The 24,694-nt window shown below is 43.7% G+C and overlaps 1 protein-coding gene across 1 annotated transcript in view; it reads left to right on the plus strand.

Moving 5' to 3' along the window:
* The window catches only part of NDNF (neuron derived neurotrophic factor), a 73,372-nt gene extending 65,044 nt beyond the window's left edge, over nt 1-8,328 (plus strand). The window contains exons 2-4 of the mRNA XM_086962219.1: nt 2,014-2,205; nt 3,527-3,651; nt 6,280-8,328. Of these exons, the coding sequence (XP_086818345.1) occupies nt 2,015-2,205; nt 3,527-3,651; nt 6,280-7,682 (1,719 nt within the window). The 5' untranslated portion in view covers nt 2,014 and the 3' untranslated portion in view covers nt 7,683-8,328. The remainder of the gene's footprint in view (nt 1-2,013; nt 2,206-3,526; nt 3,652-6,279) is intronic.
* Nucleotides 8,329-24,694: the final 16,366 nt, after the last annotated feature.

Below are 24,694 nucleotides of genomic sequence, written 5' to 3' on the forward strand. Positions count from 1 at the left end.
AAAATCTACAGCGTTTAATCATCTGGTCACGGAAATAGCTTTAAAGTACAGGGATCTAGTGAAGAAGTACCAATGGAAAGTACATATATCTCACAGCACTAAATGCAAACTCGAAGTTAGATACCTGAATGCGACCCAGAATCTAGGACGATCTGTTAATATAAGGGGTTGCTTAAAGTTTTCATGGAGTCTTTGCATTCTGTGTTATTGTGTCTTGTGTGAGGCAGTTCCACATGAGATCGTTTGTGGAGTTTCCCATTTGTCTCATTCCAGGAGGGTATACTGTTCTCCATGGCCTAGCGGTTGCCTTAAGTTGTGATGTCATGGAGCATCTCATCGCCAATTATATACTCGTGGTGCTTTTTTCTACTTTTAAGATAGGACACAGCATTTGCGGTGTGAGGGTCAGCTGTGTACAGAACAAGTTTTGCTCCTGGGACATCGCCAAGCCACTCAAATGGTTTTGATGCTGTTTAGTGTGTTTGTAGGTTTTGAGTGGACTGTCTAATATGTTGACTTGCAGTTGTTCATGTTGCTAGGCATGAGGAGAGTCAAGTACTGTTCCAAAGAAACGCCATGTAAGTCTTTGGTACTGTGTTGTGTCCATGATGGTGTGACGGGATCAGATTTATGCATTCTGCTGTCCCTTTGAGGAATCGTTGTGTGATTGGGGAATTCACAATTGTGCAGGGGGGTATTGTACAATTGGAAGATCACTTCTGTACCACTGGTATAGCTTTGGTGCCAATGTTGTACATGTGAGGGTGTGGTAAAGCCTCTTTAATAGATTCTGTTGTGCTGCGAGTTATATGTAGATATCCGTTTTGCTGAAGCACAAGAGGTTTGTCAGGTTCATTACGACAAATAAATGCATAAAAAGTACTTAAAGAACTTACAAGTGTGTACCAGGTAGAGGGTTAGGAGGGAAGATTGTTTTGTATGATTGTGATATTAAACAAAAACCTCGAGGATGTTTATTAAAGCAAAGGAGAAGATGATGGGAAGCTGAACTATTATTAGAATTACCAGACCATCTAAGGTATTTCCAGCCTGGCAAAGTCCAGGAAGTAATACAAAGTAAAAGCATTTTAAAATACACGAAGTGTGAAAACGACGAAGAAAACTCTATAATGAAACAGCAGGCAAAGGCATTTGCGGATCCTATGGGACCCAGCCTCCCTTCCCATTGCCCCCCAGTTCCTTTGGCCACTGCTTACTTACTCCTACAATAATAATAACAGCAAAGATAATTTTCTAGGTCACAAAATACTGCCCCCCCGTAAAAAAGCGTAGTTTGGTGTTGGCATTTAGCAAAACTGCTAGAAAAAAATAGGTCACCCTTCCACCACTCAAAGGTAAACGCTATATAAATTAAATTACACTACAATAAAATACAATACATGACAACAATCCTGAAAGAAATTGCAACATAAACTATATTCATCCTTTTATAAGGATGCAAAAATAAAGTATGCTATAAAAGGTACTACGTCATAACGATATTTAGGGAAAATGTAATATTCACTGGTTAATCAGAACAACATAAGCCAAGTCGCTGTTCCCCTGTGTGATCATGTTTCAGTGTTCGGCATTTTCTCGTAAATGACGGTATACTGCATTCTTGTGTATACTTGTGTTGTGTGCACTTAGTGTGTTTGAGTAGATTTGCTTGTATGTGTGACTTCCCAAGAACACGTGATATGTAAAATAGCTCCCGTTTATTGATGCTGCCAAACTATTTCTTTTAAAATAAAATAAAACAAAACTATTCTTTTTGCATTTCCTCTAGTTTATAGACGAAAAGAGTAGATCATTTCCCTTCAACCCAATAGCAATAAAATTAACCCTTTTTTTTGTTACTGTTTTCTTATATTCGTTGTAAAAATTCAGACTATATATTCACTTGATGTATTTTCTCAGATTTTGTCTCCTTGAGCTCCTTAGTAGCACAAAGAATAGTTCCTGAGAGTCCTACATTGAAGAGTAACTCTTTCCTTTCGGTCCTTCCTGTAGGATGCTGCTGCTTCAGTGTTCGGTGGTTTTGCTGCTGCTTCTGCCGTCGACTGCCAGGGCTCAAAAGTTGCCCACTAGGGATGAGGAGCGCTTCCAGATGCAGATCCAGGACAAAGCCCTGTTCCACGACTCATCGGTAATCCCAGATGGAGCCGAGATCAGCAGCTACCTCTTCCGAGATAATCCAAAAAGGTATTCACTCCTTCTCTGGTGCCTCTGCTCTCGGAGTCTGTTAGTATGTTTGTTTAAAGTTCGGACTAGCGAAAACCTGCACGAGATTTTGTGGGTGTTTGCTTCATTTTGCAGCCTGAATCTTTCTGGAATCACTATGCTGTGCATTATTCCGCGGTCTAGTGGTTGGGTCCGGAATCGTAGTCTTTTCTTTTTTTTTTTTTTTTTCGTAGCCCAGGTGGGCGTCGACGTCCCACCTTTTGGTGTCCTTCCTGTGACGTCGGCATGCTTCCTGCGGAAGCTCCCACCCTTGGGCGCCATCTTCAGATTCTTCAAGTGAGATGCTTACCGCCCCCTCCAACACACACACACACACATGGCTTCCATTTGCTTTTTGGTGGCGAGCAGAGTGATCCAGTTATACACTTTGGTCCATGTCTAACGCAAGCGGGTGCACAGAGTAGAAGTTGCTAGCACGACGACCCCTAATTGATGTCATACATATTTGACAGTTTTTCCACTTAGAAATTACATGTACACGTGAAAATATTTTGTTGTGAATCCATGGGGGTGAAAAACCCTGAACTGATTTTTCATCAGGTAAAGCAAATTCTGGGATGAATTGATAGTAACCCTCTTGTTCACGAAGTGTGCCATTTTGAAAAACGCGTTCAGGAACAGAATGACACATTAGAAAACAGTTCAGCCCTGGGCCCAGTTCAGCATGCCTCCTTTTTTAGAAAGATAAACAAAGATCAGAGACAGTCTAGAAGAAAGCTACAAAGATGAGGGAATGTCTGGACCACATAAACTGCAGCTAAAAAACCAAAGCAAGGGAATTATTCTGGAATGGATGGGTTATGTGACAGAGATATTTAATTATCCGAAGTAAGCATGTTCATCATCTTGCATAAAAATAAGTGTAGTCCAAATGACAGGATGCAGATTGGGTTCCAGCTCTGGTTAAGAACCTGCGCCCTCGTGATTCGCTGTATTGTAATGTTTGGCATACACAAGAGAGTTTCCCTCCAAACTGTAACATGAATACTTTTCAAGCCAACTGCCTTTTAAAAGTGGTTGTTTTTACGAACGACTTTTACCAAAGTTATTGTTGATCCTGACTTGAAACCCTCTTCAAAGAATGAGGCATCTAAAGTGCGTTCCTCTTTTATTTATACCTTTTTTTCTGGTTTTTACATTAATTCTTATGGTGTGAGCATGCAAATTTACTTTTCTTTTCACAAAGTAATTTTAATATTTGTATATTTTTTTATTTATGAAAGAAAAAAGTCTGAATATTTGAGGTTCAAGCAGTAAAAATGTGCTGCTTCGCTTTCTTTAGGTATTTCTTCGTGGTGGAGGAAGACAACACACCATTATCAATCACAGTAACACCATGTGACGCACCTCTGGAATGGAAGCTGCACCTGCAGGAGCTCCCCGAAGAAAGAAGCGGTGAAGGATCAGGTGATTAATTCCAACAAAAGCTGAATATAATTATGTAATGTTTACAGTCTAGAAGCTCCGCCTCATCATTATCCGCGGCTCTCGCTACAGTTGAAGGAAGGGGCCTAGAAAGCTCCTGTGTCAAGTCAATGAATGAACATCATAAAGCCTTTAGAAGTTTTAAATGCCTCTATTGAGGAAAGATTATCTGGAAAACATCAGGACAATATGTTGCACAATTGCATTTCTAAACTTGCTCCTGGTACAATGCACACTTTTGCCAGCTTGTTTATCCGTATTGAGGTGGGGCCAATGCACTAGCTTTAAGTGTTGCTTGTAAACATGCTTTTTCTTTTTGCCAGATAGTGTTACCTCTGGGATGTCAACGTGTTTCACCCTGTCTCATTTAGACGACTGAAGCTGGTGTACATGCACAGCATACATTGATGCCAAAACGTTAAGCCTAATATTGCAAACCTTTAGTATATTTGCATTTTAGAGCTGAGATGCTGGTCTTGAGTCACTTTCTTTCAAAATATGTTCAACTGTTGTTGAGATCTCATTTATTAAAAGTTTGGTGTAAAAATATCTCTGCATTTTTTACACATCTTTCACTAATGTGTGCTTTTTCGTTGTCCATTACCGTGACCTGTCATGCTCTTTGTGGCACCTCCAGATTTTCCTAACTTATACCATAAATACTATGGTAACCATGTTATCTTTGTTTTCCTTTGTTGGAACACCACCAGCTCCATTCCTTACTTGTTTTCTCCACATACATAATCCCAGAGTCACACCCCTCCCTTCTCACTTGAACGGCCCCATCTCCACCTTATCTAATCCATTGTCATTCAATTGCTCTTGCTGATCCCCACCCTCCATAACTCAATGCTATTCTCTCCATAAACAAATAACCCTCTACAAACCAACTTAAATTACTTACTCGTTCCCTCTTGTAGTTCTTCTCTGACTAAAACCTGAATGTGAATCAGGCCTTGATTCATATCACAGGCTTTGTGCATTTTATAATGGTTTGACAAGAAACACAATGTTATAACGACCAGAATGGATTGAAGTGTGAGTGTGAAAAATGGATGCTAATTTCACTTTTAGGAAATGTCAATTAAGAATTATTGTTCCAATCAACTTTTCTCTACTAATGTATCTCCCAATAAAGCTTGCCCAACAAATGCAGTTCCGCCTTCAGTCTCTTCTGCATTGTCCATACTCTGTTCGTCCCACTTTTAGATTAATATTACTACAGTTTTACCAAGCCCTACTTACAGCTTGGCATTCCTTCAGTGCTCATCTTCTCATGCACCTAACTCTTTTTAGGATTGGTTTTAGGGCATGCTGCATAACTTAGTGTTACCAATTATTTAAAATATGCATACATAGGGCTTTGACTCCTCCCAATAAAGTATTGTTGTCTCACCTCATTCTATTGGTTGTTTGATTATCATTCCACCTCCTTTGTAGAGCTTACATTGGAATGCATGAGGATCTATTTTACATCTTAAAAGTACTCAATACATTCTTTATCTCTTTTTTGTTTACACAAAGCAATTGTGTTTTGTTTTCTCTTTTTTATTGCAGCAAAGTTCAATGTTTGAATCAGGGATGAACACGCAAACCAGAGTTATTGGCTTTGCCAATTCTTATTCTTGTTTATTACTAAACCAAAATCTTTCAGAACAACTTTCTATTAACAAGTGTATAATTCCCACTTCCTATCTCCCATCACCAACGAAACCTGACCCTTGTAGGCTACTTCCCTCAATCTCCCTAGTAATAACTGCACTGCTCCCGTGAAATCTCACACATGACTCAATTTACCCCTTTGCCCTGTAGTGTGTAAAGACACATCTTTTCCTTTTTCTCTGCAATCGAAATTGGTTCAACTGCACACTCTTGAAATCACTCATTTATTATGGTTTCCGTGAAATCAAATATTTTCTGTTTTGTCACTGATTTTTTTTTACAAGAAACTGCCCTCATCTACATTGTGCACTTACCAGGTCTTCCTTTTAGACATTTACAAGTAAAATTTACAATTCACTCTAACCTTTTTTCTACCTATCCTTCTACTACTCACTTTGTCATCATGTCTGCCCCTAGTTGCTGCTACACACTCCCATTTTCCTTATCTTCAGTTTACCGACACCCCCCTTTACCGTTTCCGCTCCCCCACCATAATCTATTATGTTCTCCGCCCCATCAGCACACACTAAATCTGACTCTTTCTATCTATCTACAACTATGGTATACTTTAGCCTGAGAACTGTATTTATTATGTATGACTTTTTCCATACGATGGAATGTACATGCATTTTATTCACACATTTAACTGGAGGTCTCAGGGATAGCAGCAGCCAATATAACTTTTGTTCGAAAATGGTTTGGGGAAATCCTAATAACATTCTGCAGTACCAAATTGGGATACTGAGCATACTGTCCCTCTTCAGGTGCCTTATGATTTATGTGAACTTTCAGAACTATGACTTCCACTCCTACCTGGTGTCTTGAGTGATATTATTTGTTTTTTAAAATGAAGACCCATTCTAATCAATTCATAAGAGTGCTCTGTAATATTCGCAAGAACAAAACAAAGGCCTTCTTTAAAACGTGTTCTGTTTTAATTAATTGCAGGTGAAGCAGAACCACTGGAAGAGCAGAAACAGCTGATCATTAACGAGGAAGGAACTGAACTGTTCTCGTACAAAGGCAACGATGTGGAGTATTTTGTCTCGTCTAGTTCCCCTTCCGGCCTTTATCAGTTGGAGCTTCTCTCCACAGAGAAGGACACCCACTTTAAGGTGTACGCGACCACAACCCCAGAGTCAGACCAGCCTTATCCAGAGTTACCCTATGACTCCAGAGTGGATGTGACCTCGCTTGGACGCACCACGGTCACCTTGGCATGGAAGCCCACTCCCACTTCTTCACTATTGAAGCAGCCAGTGCAATATTGTGTGGTTATCAACAAAGAACATAATTTCAAGAGCCTGTGTGCTGTAGATGCCAAACGCGATGCAGATGATGCCTTCATGACCGTTCCCAAGCCAGGACTGGACTTCAGCCCTTTTGATTTCGCCCATTTTGGTTTTCATTCAGACAACCATGCTGGCAAAGAGCGCGGATACATGCCAAAAGCACCATCTTCATCCAAGTTTTTCCGTCAAATAAATGGCAAATCCCGTGGAGACCTTCAGAAATTGTGCATTGGAAACAAGAACATCTTCACAGTGTCGGATCTAAAGCCTGACACCCAGTACTACTTTGATGTGTTTGCCGTAAACATTCTCACCAATATGAGCACAGCTTATGTTGGAACATTTGCCAGAACAAAGGAAGAGGCAAAACAGAAGACTGTTGAGTTGAAAGATGGTAAAGTCACTGATGTGTTCATCAAGAGAAAGGGTGCCAAATTACTACGGTTTGCTCCTGTCTCTTCCCATCAGAAAGTCACCTTCTCAGTTCATTCCTGCCTGGATGCTATTCAGATACAAGTCAGGCGAGATGGAAAACTGCTGCTGTCTCAAAATGTGGAGGGCGTCCGTCAGTTTCAACTGAGAGGGAAACCCAAAGCCAAGTATCTTATTAGGCTTAAAGGAAATAAAAAAGGTGCGTCTATGTTGAAGTTTCTGGCCACTACAAAACTCAACAAGCAGCCATTTCCTTCTCTTCCAGAAGATACAAGAATCAAAGCCTTCGACAAGCTGCGCACCTGTTCTTCTGTCACAGTGGCATGGCTGGGCACGCAAGAGAGGAACAAATTTTGCGTCTACAAAAAGGAAGTCGATGACAATTACAGTGAAGAACAAAAGAAAAGAGAGCAGAACCAGTGCCTGGGACCAGATACAAGAAAGAAATCAGAAAAGATCCTCTGTAAATATTTTCACAGCCCAAACCTTCAGAAAGCAGTCACAACAGAGACCATAAAGGGACTTCAGTCTGGTAAATCCTATTTGCTAGATGTGTATGTCATTGGGCACTCAGGACACTCTGTGAGGTACCAAAGCAAACTGGTGAAAACAAGGAAGTTCTGTTAGTCTCAGACATCAATGCCATTCCAATCTGGACATTATCTGATCTAACGTATACAGATTGACTACTCACACAGCTGAAGAGTTGTGAACTGTACTTGTACTGTGTAGAAAGATATCAACTTGTATATTTATGTTTACATAATTCCGTGGTTGCTTGGAAGGACTGAGCTGACAGCATCAGGCATGTGTATTATCTTGTGTCCAGAGTTCTCAGTATGATGCTCAGTGGATGTCAAAGGAAACGGGAAATCTTGGAGGAGCCGCCATTTCTTTTTCTTTGCACACTGCATGAACTGTTTATAAATTATTTTATATTTTACTCAGTGCTGAGACACCACATCTGACTGTCTTTTAACTCACCTCCAGAAGTGCACAGACTTTTTAGAGGATAGGATTTTCGTAAATAATTTATAATTTTTTTGTTTAAAAAGTCTGTTTTTATAACTGTACACTCATGAAATGTTTATAAGCAGCTGCAATCATTCCCATTAACTTTCTGACCACATCCAAGCATTAACTGGACTGCACTCTTGATACATTCATTGCTTTTGTAAATTCTTTCTTCGGTTAATTTTTATGTTTAAATATGTATTTCATGTACAAAGTTGTCATGCATATATTCCTGTATATAAAGTAACAAATATTCGAATATAATTTGCTTCCATTCTATTATATCTATGAGGGCCATATTAACATTAATGATATATTCTTTCTCCAGGTTTGTTCATAGTGTGTTATTGGGGGTGATTTCTCAAAACTATAACAGAATCATCAGGAAGAGTGCTGCAACTCCAAAGAGCATTTAATTTTCATGGAAATAGTAATTATTTCCTAAATCGGAAGTTATTAGAATTCTAAAAAATTGATTACGATAAATTCCAAACCCACCTGCGCCTTGTGAAGAGGGCACGGTAACGACATTGCAGCACTTGCTTTGCAAGAGTTTACAAGCCTTCCAGTGAAAGTCCAGATTCAGTTATTGGGACTAGGGTTTCGGGATAACATCATCTGTATGTCAGCAGCTTCCTATTTAGCATAGGTCTAATAATGATTCCTACTTGAAGCAGTGCATTCTGGTTGGGCTGAGTCTCACCATTACTAACTATTAATTAAAGTCAGAGTTGAGATTGACTGTAACTCCATTACTAGGCTCATACTCGCCCTCCAAATAAATGGAGATACAGTCAAACAAAGCTGCAGACCATCTGTCAGCGATCTTATTATTATCAAACTACAATAATAATATATACATCCTACTAGCGGTCGCCAGTAGGTAGTTATAGTTAGGACCTAGTTTCCATAGCGAAAGAGTTTTGGGCTTTTGCTTACAACTTTGGCGCCTTACAGCGAATCTTCAAGAAACTTTTCAAAAAAAGTTGCACAGCTTGTTTAGCGTTGAATGGAAAGTTTCCGATTGATCCGTCAAGAGAGAGCCGAGTAAGGTGGGTGTAAAAAAATGTGCTTTTCCCTAGCAATTTCACTTAGTGATTTTAAACATGACTACAGTATGAACTGCAGGATGAAATTACATCAAGCTCTTGGTTCAGAAAGAGCGCTTTTTGTGATTTGCATGGTATGAATGCATTCAGCAGTTGCAGAGTTCTTAAAGGAAAAGAAACATTTAATTTCTATGGACGTGGACCCTCTGCAGGGGGATCCGCAAAATCAAACGCCACCAGCAATGCCGTGATTGGCTGACCACAACCTGACCACGAGGTAAAAAAAAAGTGGCACGCCCTGGGAGATGGGGTCCCTGGGGCTGAAAAAGTCCCAGGGAGGTAGGTCATGTACCCATGCCCCTAAGAAAAGGTGGTCAGCCTCGGGTAATGGGGGTCCCGGAGTTGAAACTGGCCCAGGAACGGGGGCTGCATGATCCTCTCCCGGGTTGGCTGTATGTGGGGGGTTCACCACAGGCACAGTGGCTGTGCATGGCGTGTGGTTGACCGCATGTGGGGGGCTGCTTGCAGGGATGCTTATATCAAGAAACTATAATTCATGCCCTAACGTAACTAAAACTCACACTCTCGCCATGCAATGCTGATTATTCCACATCAGTCATGACATCTTCTATGAGATCATTGGTAATTTCACTGTAACATTTTCAATGAAATTATTGATGAGAAAACTACGCATGGCAGGGTTATAGTTATGTGAGGACACAAGTTATAGTTTCTTGAGATACGTATACTATAACTCCTGAATTTCTATGGTTTTGTGTGTGTAAAATCTGATCCTAACTATAACATTCCAAACATTTAAAGAATCCCCCTTTAAGTAGCTGATATTCCTGAATGAGTTTGGTTTGCTTAAGGCAAGCCCGTCCGTGCCCGTCAGTGCCTAGACTGGGCCCCGGGCCACGACCCCTGTCCGCAACAGCTCTCAAGTTGGCATAAGACTGACGTACTCTAATATCACTCACTATATGCTCAATAAATCAATACCTATATATCTATACCTTGGAAAGAGCCTGGTCCAGGTTATCAGTGGATAACTGGATCGCCAAACTTGAGAGCTCGTGCCCTCCCTTAGCCTCGGACCCGGTAACGGCTGATGCGGATTTTGAGAGTGGATGATTTTGAGCTGTGGGTGACCAATTCCCTGGATGCCATCCTCCCTAAAAAGAGAGTGGCAAAGAAGGGAAAGAGGATAGGGTCTGCCCCTTGGTATTCACCGGAATTGCGACTCCTTAGGAAAGGATGTAAGAGGTTGGAGAGGGCTTGGAGGAAAGATTGGGGGGTGGCTAGTCGAGACGAATACCGCGCAGCAATTAGAATATATGAAAACGCCCTTGGCTGTGCCAAGGCCCAATTTTTTTAGGGAAGAATAAAAAGCTCCTCTAACTCTTCCAGAGAGACTTTTAAAGTGGTAAAGGAGCTCCTCAAAATTCCTGAGCCCCCGTTGATTTAGGATAACCCAGCTGAGAAGTGTAGGGAGCTAGCGGAGTATTTCCACTTAAAAATAGAGAACATCATAAGCGCGCTGCCTCAAGTTGCGCAGAGCGCAGACACGGGCAGTCAGGTAGGAGGAGATTGTGCCCTATTGGACACTTTTGGACCAATTTCTGTTGCAGAAGTCATAAAGGAGCTGGGATCTATGAAGAGTGGTTCTCCTGGGGATCCGGCCCCAATGAGGTTTCTGAAACAGGTGGCATCTGCTGTTGCGGCCCCTGTTACGAACCTGATTAATGCATCCCTTGCCCAGGGTGTGGTGCCGCCGAGCTGGAAAAGAGCAGTTGTAAAGGCTCTCCTGAAGAAACCTAATCTGGATTCATCAGATCTGGCAAACTTCAGGCCTATCTCTCTGCTGCCGGGTCTTGGTAAGATCGCTGAAAGACTGGTTAATCACGACTGTCAGACTTTCTGGAATCCAACGGTCTGTTTCGAGAGTCACAAATGGGTTTTCGGCCAGGGCAGGGCACAGACACAGCCCTATTGGCAGTCGTTGAGGAAGCCAGGAGCATTTTGGATTCAGGAGGGTCAGTAGCAGGGATCCTCCTGGACCTCAGTGCGGCTTTTGACACTGTAAACCACCAAGTGTTGATCCAATGGCTGTCCAATGTGGCGGTGGCAGGAGTTGCGTTGCAGTGGCTTCGGTCATTTTTGTGTGGCCGTACCTATCAGGTCTGGGAAGGCAGTGAACGGTAAACATCTATCCCCCTCCAGTGTGGGGTGCCACAGGGCTCTTCATTAAGCCCCACATTGTTTAACGTTTATATGGCCCCCTTGGAGGAAGTGGTTGCCCCATTTGGGATAAAAATCGTCAGCTATGCTGATGATACTCAGCTGGTGGTTGCATTGTCCCAATTGGTGAAGAACCCGGATTCGCTGCGCCTATGCATGACCAAAGTACACACCTGGATGTGCGAATCGGCGCTCAAATTAAACGGTTCTAAGACCGAAATAATGTTGCTAGGGCACAAGACTCCCTCACTCCCTTCAACCATCTGGCCAAGTTGCCTGGGTGAGCTCCCCAGCCCTAAGCAGGAGATCAAGAGCTTGGGGGTTTGGATGGAGCAAGACCTTACCTTCAGGACCCAGGTTAAGAAAACGGCAAGGGTCTGTTTCGGGCTCCTCCGTTCAGCCCGTAAAGTTTTGCCTCTCCTCCCTTTGACATCGAGGAAGCTACTGATTCAGGGGCTGATCATTTCAAGGCTCGATTACTGTAATGCTATATTCCTTGGCGCCCCTGAAGCTACGTTCAGCAAGCTTCAGCAGGTTCAAAACGCTGCGGCTAGGATGCTGACGAATGTGACAAGGAGGCAGTCAGCTAAACCCGCCTTGAAAACATTGCACTGGCTTCCAGTGCGGGAGAGGGTTAAATTCAAAGCTCTCTGTACAGCACATAAAATCCTCCAGGGGAAGGGACCCCCTATCCTAAGGAAGTTAGTGGTGCCTTATAAAGCGAACAGAGCCTTACGCTCTGACCATAAACATTCGCTTCAGGTTCCTAGAGTTAATAAGGCCCGTACTGGTGGTAGAAGATTTTCGGTCCACATAGCCACTCTCTGGAATGCGCTTCCGTTGAGAATGCGCTTAGAGACTTGTACTCTTCGTTTTCAGAAGCTTCTGAAGACATATCTATTCCCTATCTGATGTGATTGAGCTGGCTCTGTGGTTTTTTGTTGCTGCCTGGACAAGCGCTGGGATGCCCGAGGGTAACTATGCGCTATATAAAATTCCAAATAAATAAATAAATAAAATAAATAAAAAATGCCCTATATCCCCCTGCCTATGGCTTGATCTTTCCAATGAGCTTAAGATATGCCCCCACTGCAACGCAAAGTTTTTCTTTACTAAAACCAAGGCATGTCCCATAGAAAACCCAAACCTTTATGGAAAGTCACCAGCCCCCAAGGCAGTGACAGGCTTGCTTCTTAATAGCCGCTCCCTCTAAAAACACAACATAGAATTTGCAGAACTATTGACCTCGCACAAAGTCGACATGGCCTTTGTGACCGAAACCTGGGCAAACAGCACCTCTGACTGTGATCTGGCCTTATCTATACCCCAAGGATTCTCTAATATCAAAAATAAAAGACAAGATAGACTGGGAGGCGGACTAGCAATCATAGCTGATAATTCCCTGGAACTCAAAGGATCCCTGGCAGGAAGTAACCCTGAATGCAAACTAATCTCCTTTAGAATCACTCGGAGCGCCAACTACACTTTCAACAGCACACTACTGTATAGGCCTCCCAGCTCGAAAAGCAAAAGCATATTCAAGGAAAGATTAGCCAAGTAATAGAATCAAGTATCGACTCAGAGGTATAATGTACATTAGGCGATTTTACATCTCCAAGGCGCACTTACTCCATAAGATAATTAGAGGTCGCAACTGGAGGAACATTGGCCCCCAGCAGATGCAATACACTCTGGCATCCTCTAAACCTGACCTGAAACATGAAGCAAATGAAGCAACAGGTAATTTCTCCAACTGGATTAAATCCGTTGTGAACTTACTTGCACCAGAAAAAAGCATCACTAGGAAACGCATAAAGAAATATGAGCCCTGGTTCTGTGATGCCCTGCGTAAACAGAAACAACTCTGCAGAAAGGCAGAGAGGCACTGGAGAAGCAACTACTCAATAACTGATAAAAGTTTATATTCTCAATATTTGAGCAGCTATACAAAGATGTTACTGGAAAAGGAAAGTAATTACTTTTCAAACAAAATCCCCTCCGCTGACTACATCCTCCTGGGAGACCTCAACTTCCATCTGGAGAACAACAACGACCGCAACACCAGCACCCTGCTCGACAACCTCACCAACCTGGGACTCAAGCAACTGGTGTCCACCCCCACCCACCTCGCCGGACACACACTCGACGCTGTCTTCTCTTCCAGCAAGGACATCAACTTCAGCCACACCACAGAGCTTCAATGGACGGACCACAGCTGCGTCCACTTCACCTTCAAGAAAACAACGACCCACCACCACCAGCAACAGACCGCCCGCAGAAGCTGGAACAAGATCACAGCAGACCAGCTCGCCACCTCCCTGAGCCAGCACCCTCCTGCCAGCTCAGCGAACCCCAGCCAGGCCGCCGACAACCTCACGAAGTGGATCAGCAACTGCGCGGACGAACTCGCCCCACTGAGGACCCCGCCCAGCAGACCCGGCAGCAAGAAAGCCCCATGGTTCACCGACGAACTCAAGAGCTCCAAGAAGAACTGCCGAGCCCTCGAGAAAGTCTGGAGAAGGGAACCGACACCGGACAACAGGACCTCCTTCAAACTTGCCACCCGGAAACACCACCAGCTGATCCGCGCCGCCAAGAAAACAGCATTCAAGGACCGGTTGGACAACAACGCACACAACTGCAAGGAACTCTTCAACATCGTCAAAGAGCTTTCCAACCCCAGCGCAGGAAACAACGACATCACCCCATCGCAAGACCTCTGCAACTCCCTGGCTTCATACTTCCACAACAAGATCGCGGACATACACAACAGCTTCAACAACCAACCAACGCACACCATGACCGAACAACCACCCCCCACCACCACCCTCCACGCCTGGACCCCGATCAGCACCGAAGACACCATCCGCACGATGAACTCCATCCACTCCGGATCACCAACCGACCCCTGCCCTCACCACGTCTTCAACAAAGCCGACGCTGTCATCGCACCCCACCTGCGAGACATCATCAACACATCCCTCGACACCACCATCTTCCCCGAGAGCTGGAAACACGCCGAACTCAGCGCCCTACTCAAGAAACCAACAGCGGACCCCACCGACCTCAAGAATTACCGCCCCATCTCGCTCCTCCCGTTTCCAGCCAAAGTCATCGAGAAGACCGTCAACAAGCAGATGGCCGCTTTCCTCGAGACGAACGGATCCCTCGACCCCTCACAGTCCGGCTTCCGAGCCAACCACAGCACCGAGACCGCCCTCATCGCCGCCACCGACGACATCCGAGCCCTGATGGACAATGGAGAAACAGCGGCCCTCATCCTCCTAGACCTCTCCGCGGCATTCGACACGGTCTGCCACCGCACCCTAGTACGGCGCCTCAGCAACGTCGGAATCCAGGACAAGGCGCTGGAATGGATCACCTCCTTCCTCGACGGGAGAACACAGAGAGTCCGCCTACCACCGTACAAGTCAGAGGCCACCGAAGTCATCTGCGGCGTCCCCCAAGGATCATCTCTGAGCCCCACCCTCTTCAACGTCTACATGAGCCCCCTCGCGGCCATCGTACGCAAACACAACCTCAGCATAATCTCCTACGCCGACGACACCCAGCTGATCCTCTCCCTGACCAACGACCCCGCCGCCGCCAGAGCCAACCTGCACGAAGGGATGAAAGAGGTAGCCGAGTGGATGACGACCAGCCGCCTGAAACTGAACTCGGACAAGACGGAGGTCCTCATCCTGGGCTCCTCTCCCTCCGCCTGGGACGACTCCTGGTGGCCTCCCGCCCTGGGCACCGCACCCAAACCGACAGACCATGCACGCAACCTGGGCTTCATCCTGGACTCCTCCCTTTCCATGACCAGGCAAGTCAACAACGTCTCCTCGGCATGCTTCAACATCCTACGCATGCTACGGAAGATCTTCTGGTGGATCCCCACCGAGACCAGGAAGACCGTCACCCAGGCCATCGTCACCAGCCGACTGGACTACGGCAACGCCCTCTACGCCGGGACCACCGCCAAGCTCCAGAAGAGACTCCAGCGGATCCAGAACGCCTCAGCCAGACTCATCCTCGACATCCCACGAACCAGCCACATCTCCGGACATCTGCGAGACCTTCACTGGCTCCCCGTCAACAAAAGAATCACCTTCCGCCTCCTCACCCACGCACACAAAGCCCTACACGACCAAGGCCCGAGCTACCTCAACAGCCGAGTCAACTTCTACGCTCCCAAACGCCACCTCCGATCAGCCAACCACGCCCTCGCCGCCGTCCCCCGCATCCGAAGAGCGACTACAGGAGGAAGGTCCTTCTCCCACCTGGCCGCCAAGACCTGGAACTCCCTCCCGACCGACCTGCGCCTGACCCAAGACCACCTCTCCTTCAGGAAGAAGCTGAAGACCTGGCTGTTCGAGCAGTAGCGGCTCCCCCCCCCCCAGCGCCTTGAGACCCCACGGGTATGTAGCGCGCTTTATAAGTGTCACTGATTGAAGCAGGCAATTCCCGCAAAGCATTATTCTCAACATTAAAAAAGCTAGTTAAGCTTCCTGAACCCCAAAAAAAAGACATTGACACAGCTTTCTGCAACCAACTAGCCCGTTTTTTCAAGAACAAGGTACACATTTTCTTTGAATCCCTCTCAGACTGGGAAGACAGCATGGTAGCAACTCCTGCCACAGTCTCCCCGTGCCCTTCCATTGTCTTAGAGTCGTTTGAACCACCAAACATAGAGCAGGTAGATGAGGCAATTTAATCCAGAGCAGCACCTGACCCGTGTCCTCCCAACATATTCCACATGGCGCCTACTAATAAGTGAACAACTCAGGATTCTTTTTAAAGAGATAATTAGCTTAGGCGTCTTCCCAGATACATGTAAGTCAATATCTATTCTTCCACTGTTAAAACCCCCCAATTTGGATCCCAATGACAACAGTAGTTACAGACCAATAGCAAGGATCCCCTTCCCATCCAAGATCTTGGAGAAAATTTTAAACATCCAACTAATGACCTACATTTCATCGGCAGACCTACTGGACTCCTCTCAGCATGGATTCCAACAAGGACACAGCACCGAAACCACCCTGATCATGGCAGCAGAGGAGATCCGGGCCATACTGGACATGGGTGCCAAGGCCGCCTTGATCCTATTGAATCTGTCGGCGCCCTTCGACACCATGAACCATGACAATCTAATCAGGAGGCTACAAGAGATGGGAGTCAAGAACACTGCCCAAACACTGCTCAAATCCTTTCTGAACAACAGATATCAATATGTTTAGATAGGGGACTCCTGCTCAGAACAGTTTACCTTGCCTTGCGGGGTGCCACAGGGCTCCTCCTTAAGCCCCACCCTGTTTAATCTTTATGTGACCCCTCTGACCAAGGTCATCAGGAAATTCGGCTTTACACTCTTATCCTACGCTAATGCCACCCAAATCGTGGTGTCCATTTACAGCAATCCAGAGGAAACAACTGAGAATTTCAGCCTGAGCATGTCCCACATTAACCACTGGATGGGGACACACTTTCTGAAGCTCAATGGAACAAAAACTGAGGTACTCTTATTAGGTTCTGACACATCCTTTTGGTCACAAAATTGGTGGCCTCCTAGTATGGGCGCTGTCTCTACTCCTGTTCAGAAAGTGAGGAACCTGGTTGTCATCTTTGATGACAGACTGGCCTTCCAACAACAGGTCAACAAAGTCATTTCATCAGTGTTCCTCACTCTAAAATCAATCCGTAAAGTGCGCTCCTTCATCTCCCCTGAAGCGGTAAAAATTCTAGTAACAGTCTGAGCCTTGGCTAAACTGGACTACGGAAATGCACTATACTTAGGCCTTCAGAAAAAACATTTGATTAAACTTAAGCGAGCACAAAACGCTGCTGCTAGATTACTGCTAGATGTTACCAAATTTCAATCCATCTCCGAAGGTTTGAAAAAACTCCACTGGCTTCCTATGAAGAACAGGATAGACTTTTAGGCCCTATGTCTAGCATACAAAGCTGTCCACGGAAATGGACCAACGTTCTTGAAACAACACCTCACCTGGTACCGCCCATCAAGGCACCTACACTCAGCACAGTGCAAACTCCTCCAAACACCAAAATTCAAGAAAGCAAACTGGGGAGGAAGAAGCTTCGTCCTGGGTACTGTGAGGTTGTGGAATTCGCTTCCGCTAAATATCAAAAGCTGCCCAACACTGCCCGGTTTCAGAAAACTCCTAAAGACATGGCTCTTTACAAATTAATGCACCACCTCCAGCTATCTCTTCCGCAATGCGCCTAGACGCTCCAGGGCAACCGTGTGCTATATGAATTCCAGAATCAAATCCAAATCAAATCAAATCAAATCATATGTGCATATGTGTTAATGTCTATACAAATAGCTTGATTGAGTAACCCCCCATTTAGCCCATTTCTGTGCTATGGCATCATAAGAAATTACCATCAGTTCTGTTTGCATTCTGATTGGTGTACATCAATTAAGTGTAGGGATATTTAGAATCTTATCCCATTGTAGCTAGATATTTCTGTAATTCCAGACTACCTTGAACTTGACTTGCTTGAAGTAGTTGTGATCAAAATGACAGAGTAGCCATCCCCTTGTGAATATATAATTATAATGTCGTAAGTATAGAGCAAGCTAGAGTGTCTTGTACCAATAGACATCCAATGGTAGAACCGAAAATGAGATAATGACCACCCTCCTCCTCCCATGAGATTTTGAGAAATATGGGGACCTGTCATACCTTTATGTAACCTTGCATCCAACTTCTTATAAAACATTAATGGAATGTATTTTGGAATTAAACTAAATAAATATAGAAATTTGGGGAGTATAGTTATTTTAATTAGGTTACATTTGCCAAATACAGATATAGGGAGCAGGTGCCTTCTTTTCATTAAAATGTTTGTATTTTTAAGAAGCAAATCACAATTTATATGGAAAATTTCATAGATGTTAGTTGAGATAAATGCTCCCAAAGATTTTACAACTTTAAATGTTACATGTGGAGTTTGTACAAAGTTGTAATTTATTAAAGCTTCTGTTGTGGAGCTAACTCCCATATTCAATGGCTATTTCTTCTATAGCTGGGATAGCTGCATTCACATTAATAGAGAGGATCACAATGCCATCGCATAACGGGCTACCTTTAATTTACACTCATTCAAATTAGCTAGAGATTTGTGTAATTCTACATTTAATCTTAAATAAGACTCAGCATGTAAAGCAAAATGTATTGAAGATAGTAGGCATCCCTGTCATGTACGTGTATTAATTTCTATGGTCACGGATTCCTTCTCCATCGCCACCATTCTGTCTATAGAGTTCTGATATTATTTCTGTTCAAATTGTACAAACCTTGGGCCAACATTCATATGGAGTAGTACATACCATAAATATGCCCAATCAACTCTACCAAAGTCCTTCCCTGCATCAATGAGGATCATACCAGCCCTTAACCCCAAACAACTAGCTGTAGCACACATGGTTACAGCCATGCTTATAAGTTAAGTGGTATCTCTCCTGGGTATAAAAAATAATTTTGCTCATCAGAAACCAACTTTGGTATTATGGCAGAAAGTCATTTAGCCAACATCTGGCCATATATTTTAGCATAACCATTTATCAATGATATACGCCTGTATGATCCTAGCTATTCAGCAGAGTTACCTTTTTTCAAAAATACAGGTTGGTGTATGCTCCAAGTAGCTGCGGTCAGGCTACTATTATATATACACCAATTACTTTATCTATATATAATTGGAGAATTACTTCTAGAAATATGATATTGAATGATGAAGGTGTAGCATCCTCACCATCCCTTTCCCATTTGCTAGGCTTTGTATAGCATATCTCACCTTGTCCTTGGTGAATGGTATATCTAAGGAAGTGTTGTGCTAAGTAGCGGTTTAGTATTCTCTCTTGTTATTTTCCCTCGTTCCTGTGTATATAATGTCTGATAAAATTGGCTGAAAAGCTATAGAAATGCATCTGGCTCAGTAGCCATTATGCCTTTATACCTTTATCTTCCTTAATCTGTTTTATGATAGTCCTACTTTGTTGTTCTTTGGATTTATAAGCCAATTTATGAACTACTGAATCGCTATATTCATATGTTAAAGTAAGATGTTGCAGATAGGGATGTGCATTGTTCCTTGCAAGAATTCTTTAGCAATTTGTGCTTTGACTTCAAGTAATTAAAGATATACCTCATGGATGTTTCGGCTCCAATAGCTTTGGTATGTTTATACTCTAATTAAGTAATTTTTGTTTCTGCTATTTTAGGGTATTGTATAGCTAGTAATAGTCCCCATATGTACCATTTTCATAGTGTCCCAAACCACTATCGGTGTTGCAGATTTCTATTACGTTGGTTAAATGCTATGATTTCTTGTATATAGTTTTAAAATTCTACATTCTGTTTTCTTCTATGGACATTCCATCTTTTATATCCTTTTGATAGATTAGTTGCCAAAGAGATTATTAACGGACAGTGGTCTCACTCAATCCATAGCATCTTCTGTATGCCACAGCCACTTTTATTTTCTCTAGATGCAAAAAGTAATCTAATCTTGAATATTAGCTGCGGGGATGGGGTAATATGTGAAGCTTTTGTCAAGTATGTCGGTATTTGTTTATGATTGACCGAAACCTCTGAGAGATTCACAATTCTAATATGATACTTCAATGCTGATTTGGTCTGTTTTAACCTTCTGTTTTTGTTGGATTGCTGATCTCTCTTAGACAATCTAGAATGCATATAATATATATATTTCTACCCAAGTAGTAATTTCATGAGCTATAAACCTGAAAAGTGACAGATTTTCATTGTTTACTCTATATCCTGTGCATAAAGAAAATTGCAGATCCCCAATCTTTATCACTCCAATACCCCACCATCCATGCCATCAGTCAATGTTTTGGTCACAATAACCTGTTTTATGCTTTGTGTTAGGGGAGCAATTAATACACCTCTTTGTGTATCCCCCTGCAAAGAGCAGACTATTCTATATAAACCTGCTTGCTTATAAAGAGAGCAATTTGCAAAAGGAAGGTGTATATCCTGCAAACAAAATATTAAAATATTGAATTTGGTCAATTCCCTCCTGACCAAATCTCTTTTTTGCATTAGCATTACATCTATTAACATTTCAGCTAAGAATGAGCTCATATTGGTTTCATTTCAACAAATGCACAACACATCTTTCTTAAGTGATTGCTTGTTTATTTGTGCCCCTGATTATCTGGTTATAGCAGCAACCTCTATCTTTAATTGTCTTGCCTCCCTTTTGTCCCTTTTTCATCCTCTTCTTTTCTTTTGCTCTGATTCCCCCTATCCCCTCCCCCTGAAGTCTACCCCCCAGCCACACCTTCATAATTTCCTCATTCCCTAGAGCATCCCCTTTGATGGTCACTGACTGTGGAAAATTTGGTAGTGTAGCATGCATCCAGTGTGCAATAATGATTGACAAAATAGGGTCCTTCGTCCAGGGCTTACATTATCCAAAGCTGTGTTACTGTTGCTTCACTATTTGTGATTTGTTTTTCCAGTTGAGACAAATTCTACTGTGTCTTCTGTATCCTGAATCAATTTCAATTCTTCCTTCCATAGTATTCTTACATGAGCTTCTTGCTCTGTCTGCAGTTGACCCCCCATGTCTTTTATATATGGGGTTAAGACTCTAGTCTAGCTGGCTCTCTGTGCTGTTTCATAAGCAGTATCTGGATATGTGCTAAATGTGAACCATGGTTCAACTAAGAAAAGACTGTTTGCTTCTATCCAAAATTTGAAACTTCTTTTCAACAAATAATAAGAAAAAGACATACACAGTGGGGGGTTTAGTGTTCTTAGGGTTTATGTGAACAGGTTCTGTATGTGTGCTTTAATTTTTAATAATTCTTATTAGTGTTTATTCTGCACTACCACTTAATGTAATAGTTCAGAGATTGTGTCCATTAAGATATTAGCACTTTCATTTCATTCAGGAACCCCCACCACTCTCAGATTACAGAGGCAGGATCAGCTCTCCAAATCCTCATTTTTACATTTGAGCCTATTGATAGCCAGTAATGTTTCTTGATGCTGGTCATTGCATGTATTCATATTGTCCTTAATTGACTCTTCCAAACTTTCCAATCAATCAGAAACATTTGTCAATGTATTATCCATATCCTCAGTCTTGGTATAGATGTAGCGGATCTCCGTGCTTAATTTCAATGTTTTTGTCATGCGTCTTGTGCAGTTCACAGGATTAAATGTAGTAGATTATTGTTCCTCTGTGTATAGGGAGCTTCATCACCCTCCATGCCCTCTATACCTTTTCTTTCATTAGTTTTGTCTTCTTCCTCCATCTCTTCTTGTCCCATCTCATTATCAAATGTGCTAGCACAGTGTTTCCCAAATGGTGGATTGTGACCAGTGGGTCACTAGGCAGTTTTTGCTGGGTCGTGAAGGTCCAAACTATAAATAAAGGAGCCTTTAATTTCTCAATTTATTTTGTCACATTTGCTGCCCTTTAAAGACAGAAGTCAAATGTGAGCCTATGTCTTCTGAAAAATTGCTGCTTATTTTTTTACATGTAGATTAGTGTTTACAGATTCCTCTTACTTTGCAGTCCCGTAAAGACATGTAAAGCAAAGTAAATTATGTGAGAATCCTGCTGTGGAGCAGAGAGTGTGAAAGAAAAGGCTGTAGGATGTCCTTTTTTTTTATAACACACAACTAAATGTACATACCTGTAATTGAACTGTACACATTCAGCAGTTACTTACTTACTTATGCCTACTACCCCTCTTGAGGTGTAGGCTATCAACCAGGATTCTCCAGTCATCTCTGTCCTGGGCTTTTCTTTAATTCTGACTCCAAGTGTAATCCATCTCCTTGCAGTCAGCCATGAGGCTTCAGCAGCATTTGTTTCATGTCCTTCCTCTTTTCCATTTTCCTTGAGTGTTCCAGGTCAGGTCTTGCATGGTAGTGTTGGATGCGGGTTTGCGGAGGGTGTGACCTATCCAGCTTCAGCGTTTTTTCAATATTTCTTCATGAGCATGGAGTTAGAAGGTCTGCTGCCATAGATCATTATTGATGGTAGAGTTTGGCTAAGGGATTTGGAGGATTTTCTTCAGACAGGTGTTAATGAAGGTCTGTGCCTTGTTGGTGGTGGTCACTGTTGTCCTCTAACATTTTGCTCCATACAGAAAACACAATTTTCTGTTGCTATTAAAAACCCTGATCTTAGTTTGCAGTGTTAGGTCCTTGGGGCACTGAGTAGCAGTTGCTACCGGTTCCAGGTGGTTGGTAGGGGAAAAGTGGAGGGGACCAAAGGACGGTACAACATTTAAAAAAAAACCTTACCTGGAACGGTTGGTGGTGGCTGTCTGGCTGATGCCTCTCCTGCGTCCTCCAAGCCAACTTCTTGCAGACTCCTGGCAACAGGAAACAAATGGCAGACAGGCTCCCCAGAGCTACTCACAAAAGCTGCAATGCAGCCTTGTGATTGGTCTGAGTGCCGTTGATCGGTGCTCAGACTGCAACAGGGAGCCTGTGCACGTTCCTAACCAGGCTGTGTAATGCAGCCTGGTAGGAAAATGCAAAGTGTGCATGGACTGTTTGGTCAGCACAAGAAGGCCGGCCAAACAGTTCATGCGCACTTTGGGAGTGCAACACACTCCTCCTCTTCTCTGGTGAGCCCTGCCCCACCAGTAGTCACTGACAGCTATAGGAAAAAATAACATGATAATAACAATAGTTATCATGCTATGTTTCCTTTAGTTCAGTGAGGCGACACTCCTTTGCCTTAGTGGAGGAGACGCCACTAGGAGCTCCAGATCTTCTTTAGCTGAATGAAGGCAGCCGTTGCTTTGCCGATTCCTACCTTGATGTCGCGTCTGTACCAACTTGTCTTATCTATGACTCTGCCCAGGCAGGTGAAGGCCTCCAGCTCTTCCATTGTATCACCTGAAAGAGTGACTGCAGTTGTGCTTGCCATGTTAGCCTTCAGGGTCTTTCCCTTATGATCTTGATTTTACCCTATTGGATGTTGAGGTCAAGTTGTGCTGATATGGCTGCCACATTACCAGTCGTCTCTTGTATGTGCAGATGGTTATGGGAGAGTAGGGCTGGGTCATCTGCAAAGTCCAGCTTATCGAGCTGTGCCCCAAGTGTCCGAAGGAGCCCTGCTATGGATGTCTTAATGATCCAGTCTATGGCCAGAAGGAAGAGAAAAAGCTAGAGTGTGCAACCCTGGCAGACTCATGCCCTCACTTGGAAGCCTTTTGTGAGTTGTCCTCCATGGATTATTTTGCAGGACATTCCCTCATAAGAGATTCTGATGATTCTTATGAGTTTATCTTGCACACCATAGTGGTAGAGGAGTTTCCAAAGGGTCTTTCTGTCCACGCTGTTGAATGCCTTCTCATAGTCGATGAAGTTGACATTGAGGGAGACGTTCCATTCCATTAACTGCTCAATAATAATGCACAGTTTTGCAATCTGGTCTGTGCAGAATTTCTCTTTGAGGAAGCCAGCTTGCTGGTCTCGCAACTGAGTATTGATTTTTCCTATGGCCGGGATGCCCGCCACCCCCTCCCAACACCAATTCCCAAAGGGGAGGAGACAGACACAGGTTTGAGCTTTTGGAAGGCGGGGGGGAGTTACCCCCCCGGCCGTATTTATTAAAATATGAAACAAAATTTAAAACATTAAATTAAAACGTTTCATGAATTATATACAATTTTACTTTCATTACATTTGGATTAAAACATGTTCTTTGGCTAACCTTTACAGATCTCTAATACAAAGGTTTCCTAGCCGAGTCTAGCATCCTGCAAATGCATACATTCTAAATTAAAATTGTACATCCTAGCATTAAGGGCCAACGGCAAGGTCTTAACCGGTGTCAGATCCCTACTACCAAACTCCCGCCCTCACGGTGTGAGTGGCGCATGCGCAGAGGACTTTACACTCGTTGCCAACTGTAACTTCCCTTGTCGTGGGGGCCCCCTTTCACTCGACGCCATCTTAAAGGTCGTCCGAGTTCCCGTGTGAGGTATCTGTAAGAAGGACAGCGTGGACTCCCCCCCCTTCCCCACACTCTCTTCCGCCGGAGCGGATATCCGGCCCCCTGGAAATTCGTGGGAGGGGCATCTAGCCGTCTCCCCCCCTGGGAGGGGCCTATGGCCGTCTCCCCCTAGGCGACCCATCTGTATTGGGTACCGCCTCCCCGTGAGAGGGGCCAATGGCCGCCTCCCCCCGGGCGCTCCCATCCATTCTGGGTGGCGCCCCCCCTAGGGACCTTGAAATTACTGCTCACCGATCATGACCTTACCGCCCGACCAAAAATAAATACGACAGTTGTTTTACCTACTAA

This window comes from Lissotriton vulgaris, chromosome 3_1, assembly GCF_964263255.1.
Source record: "Lissotriton vulgaris chromosome 3_1, aLisVul1.2, whole genome shotgun sequence".
NCBI classification, from domain to species: Eukaryota; Metazoa; Chordata; class Amphibia; order Caudata; family Salamandridae; genus Lissotriton; species Lissotriton vulgaris.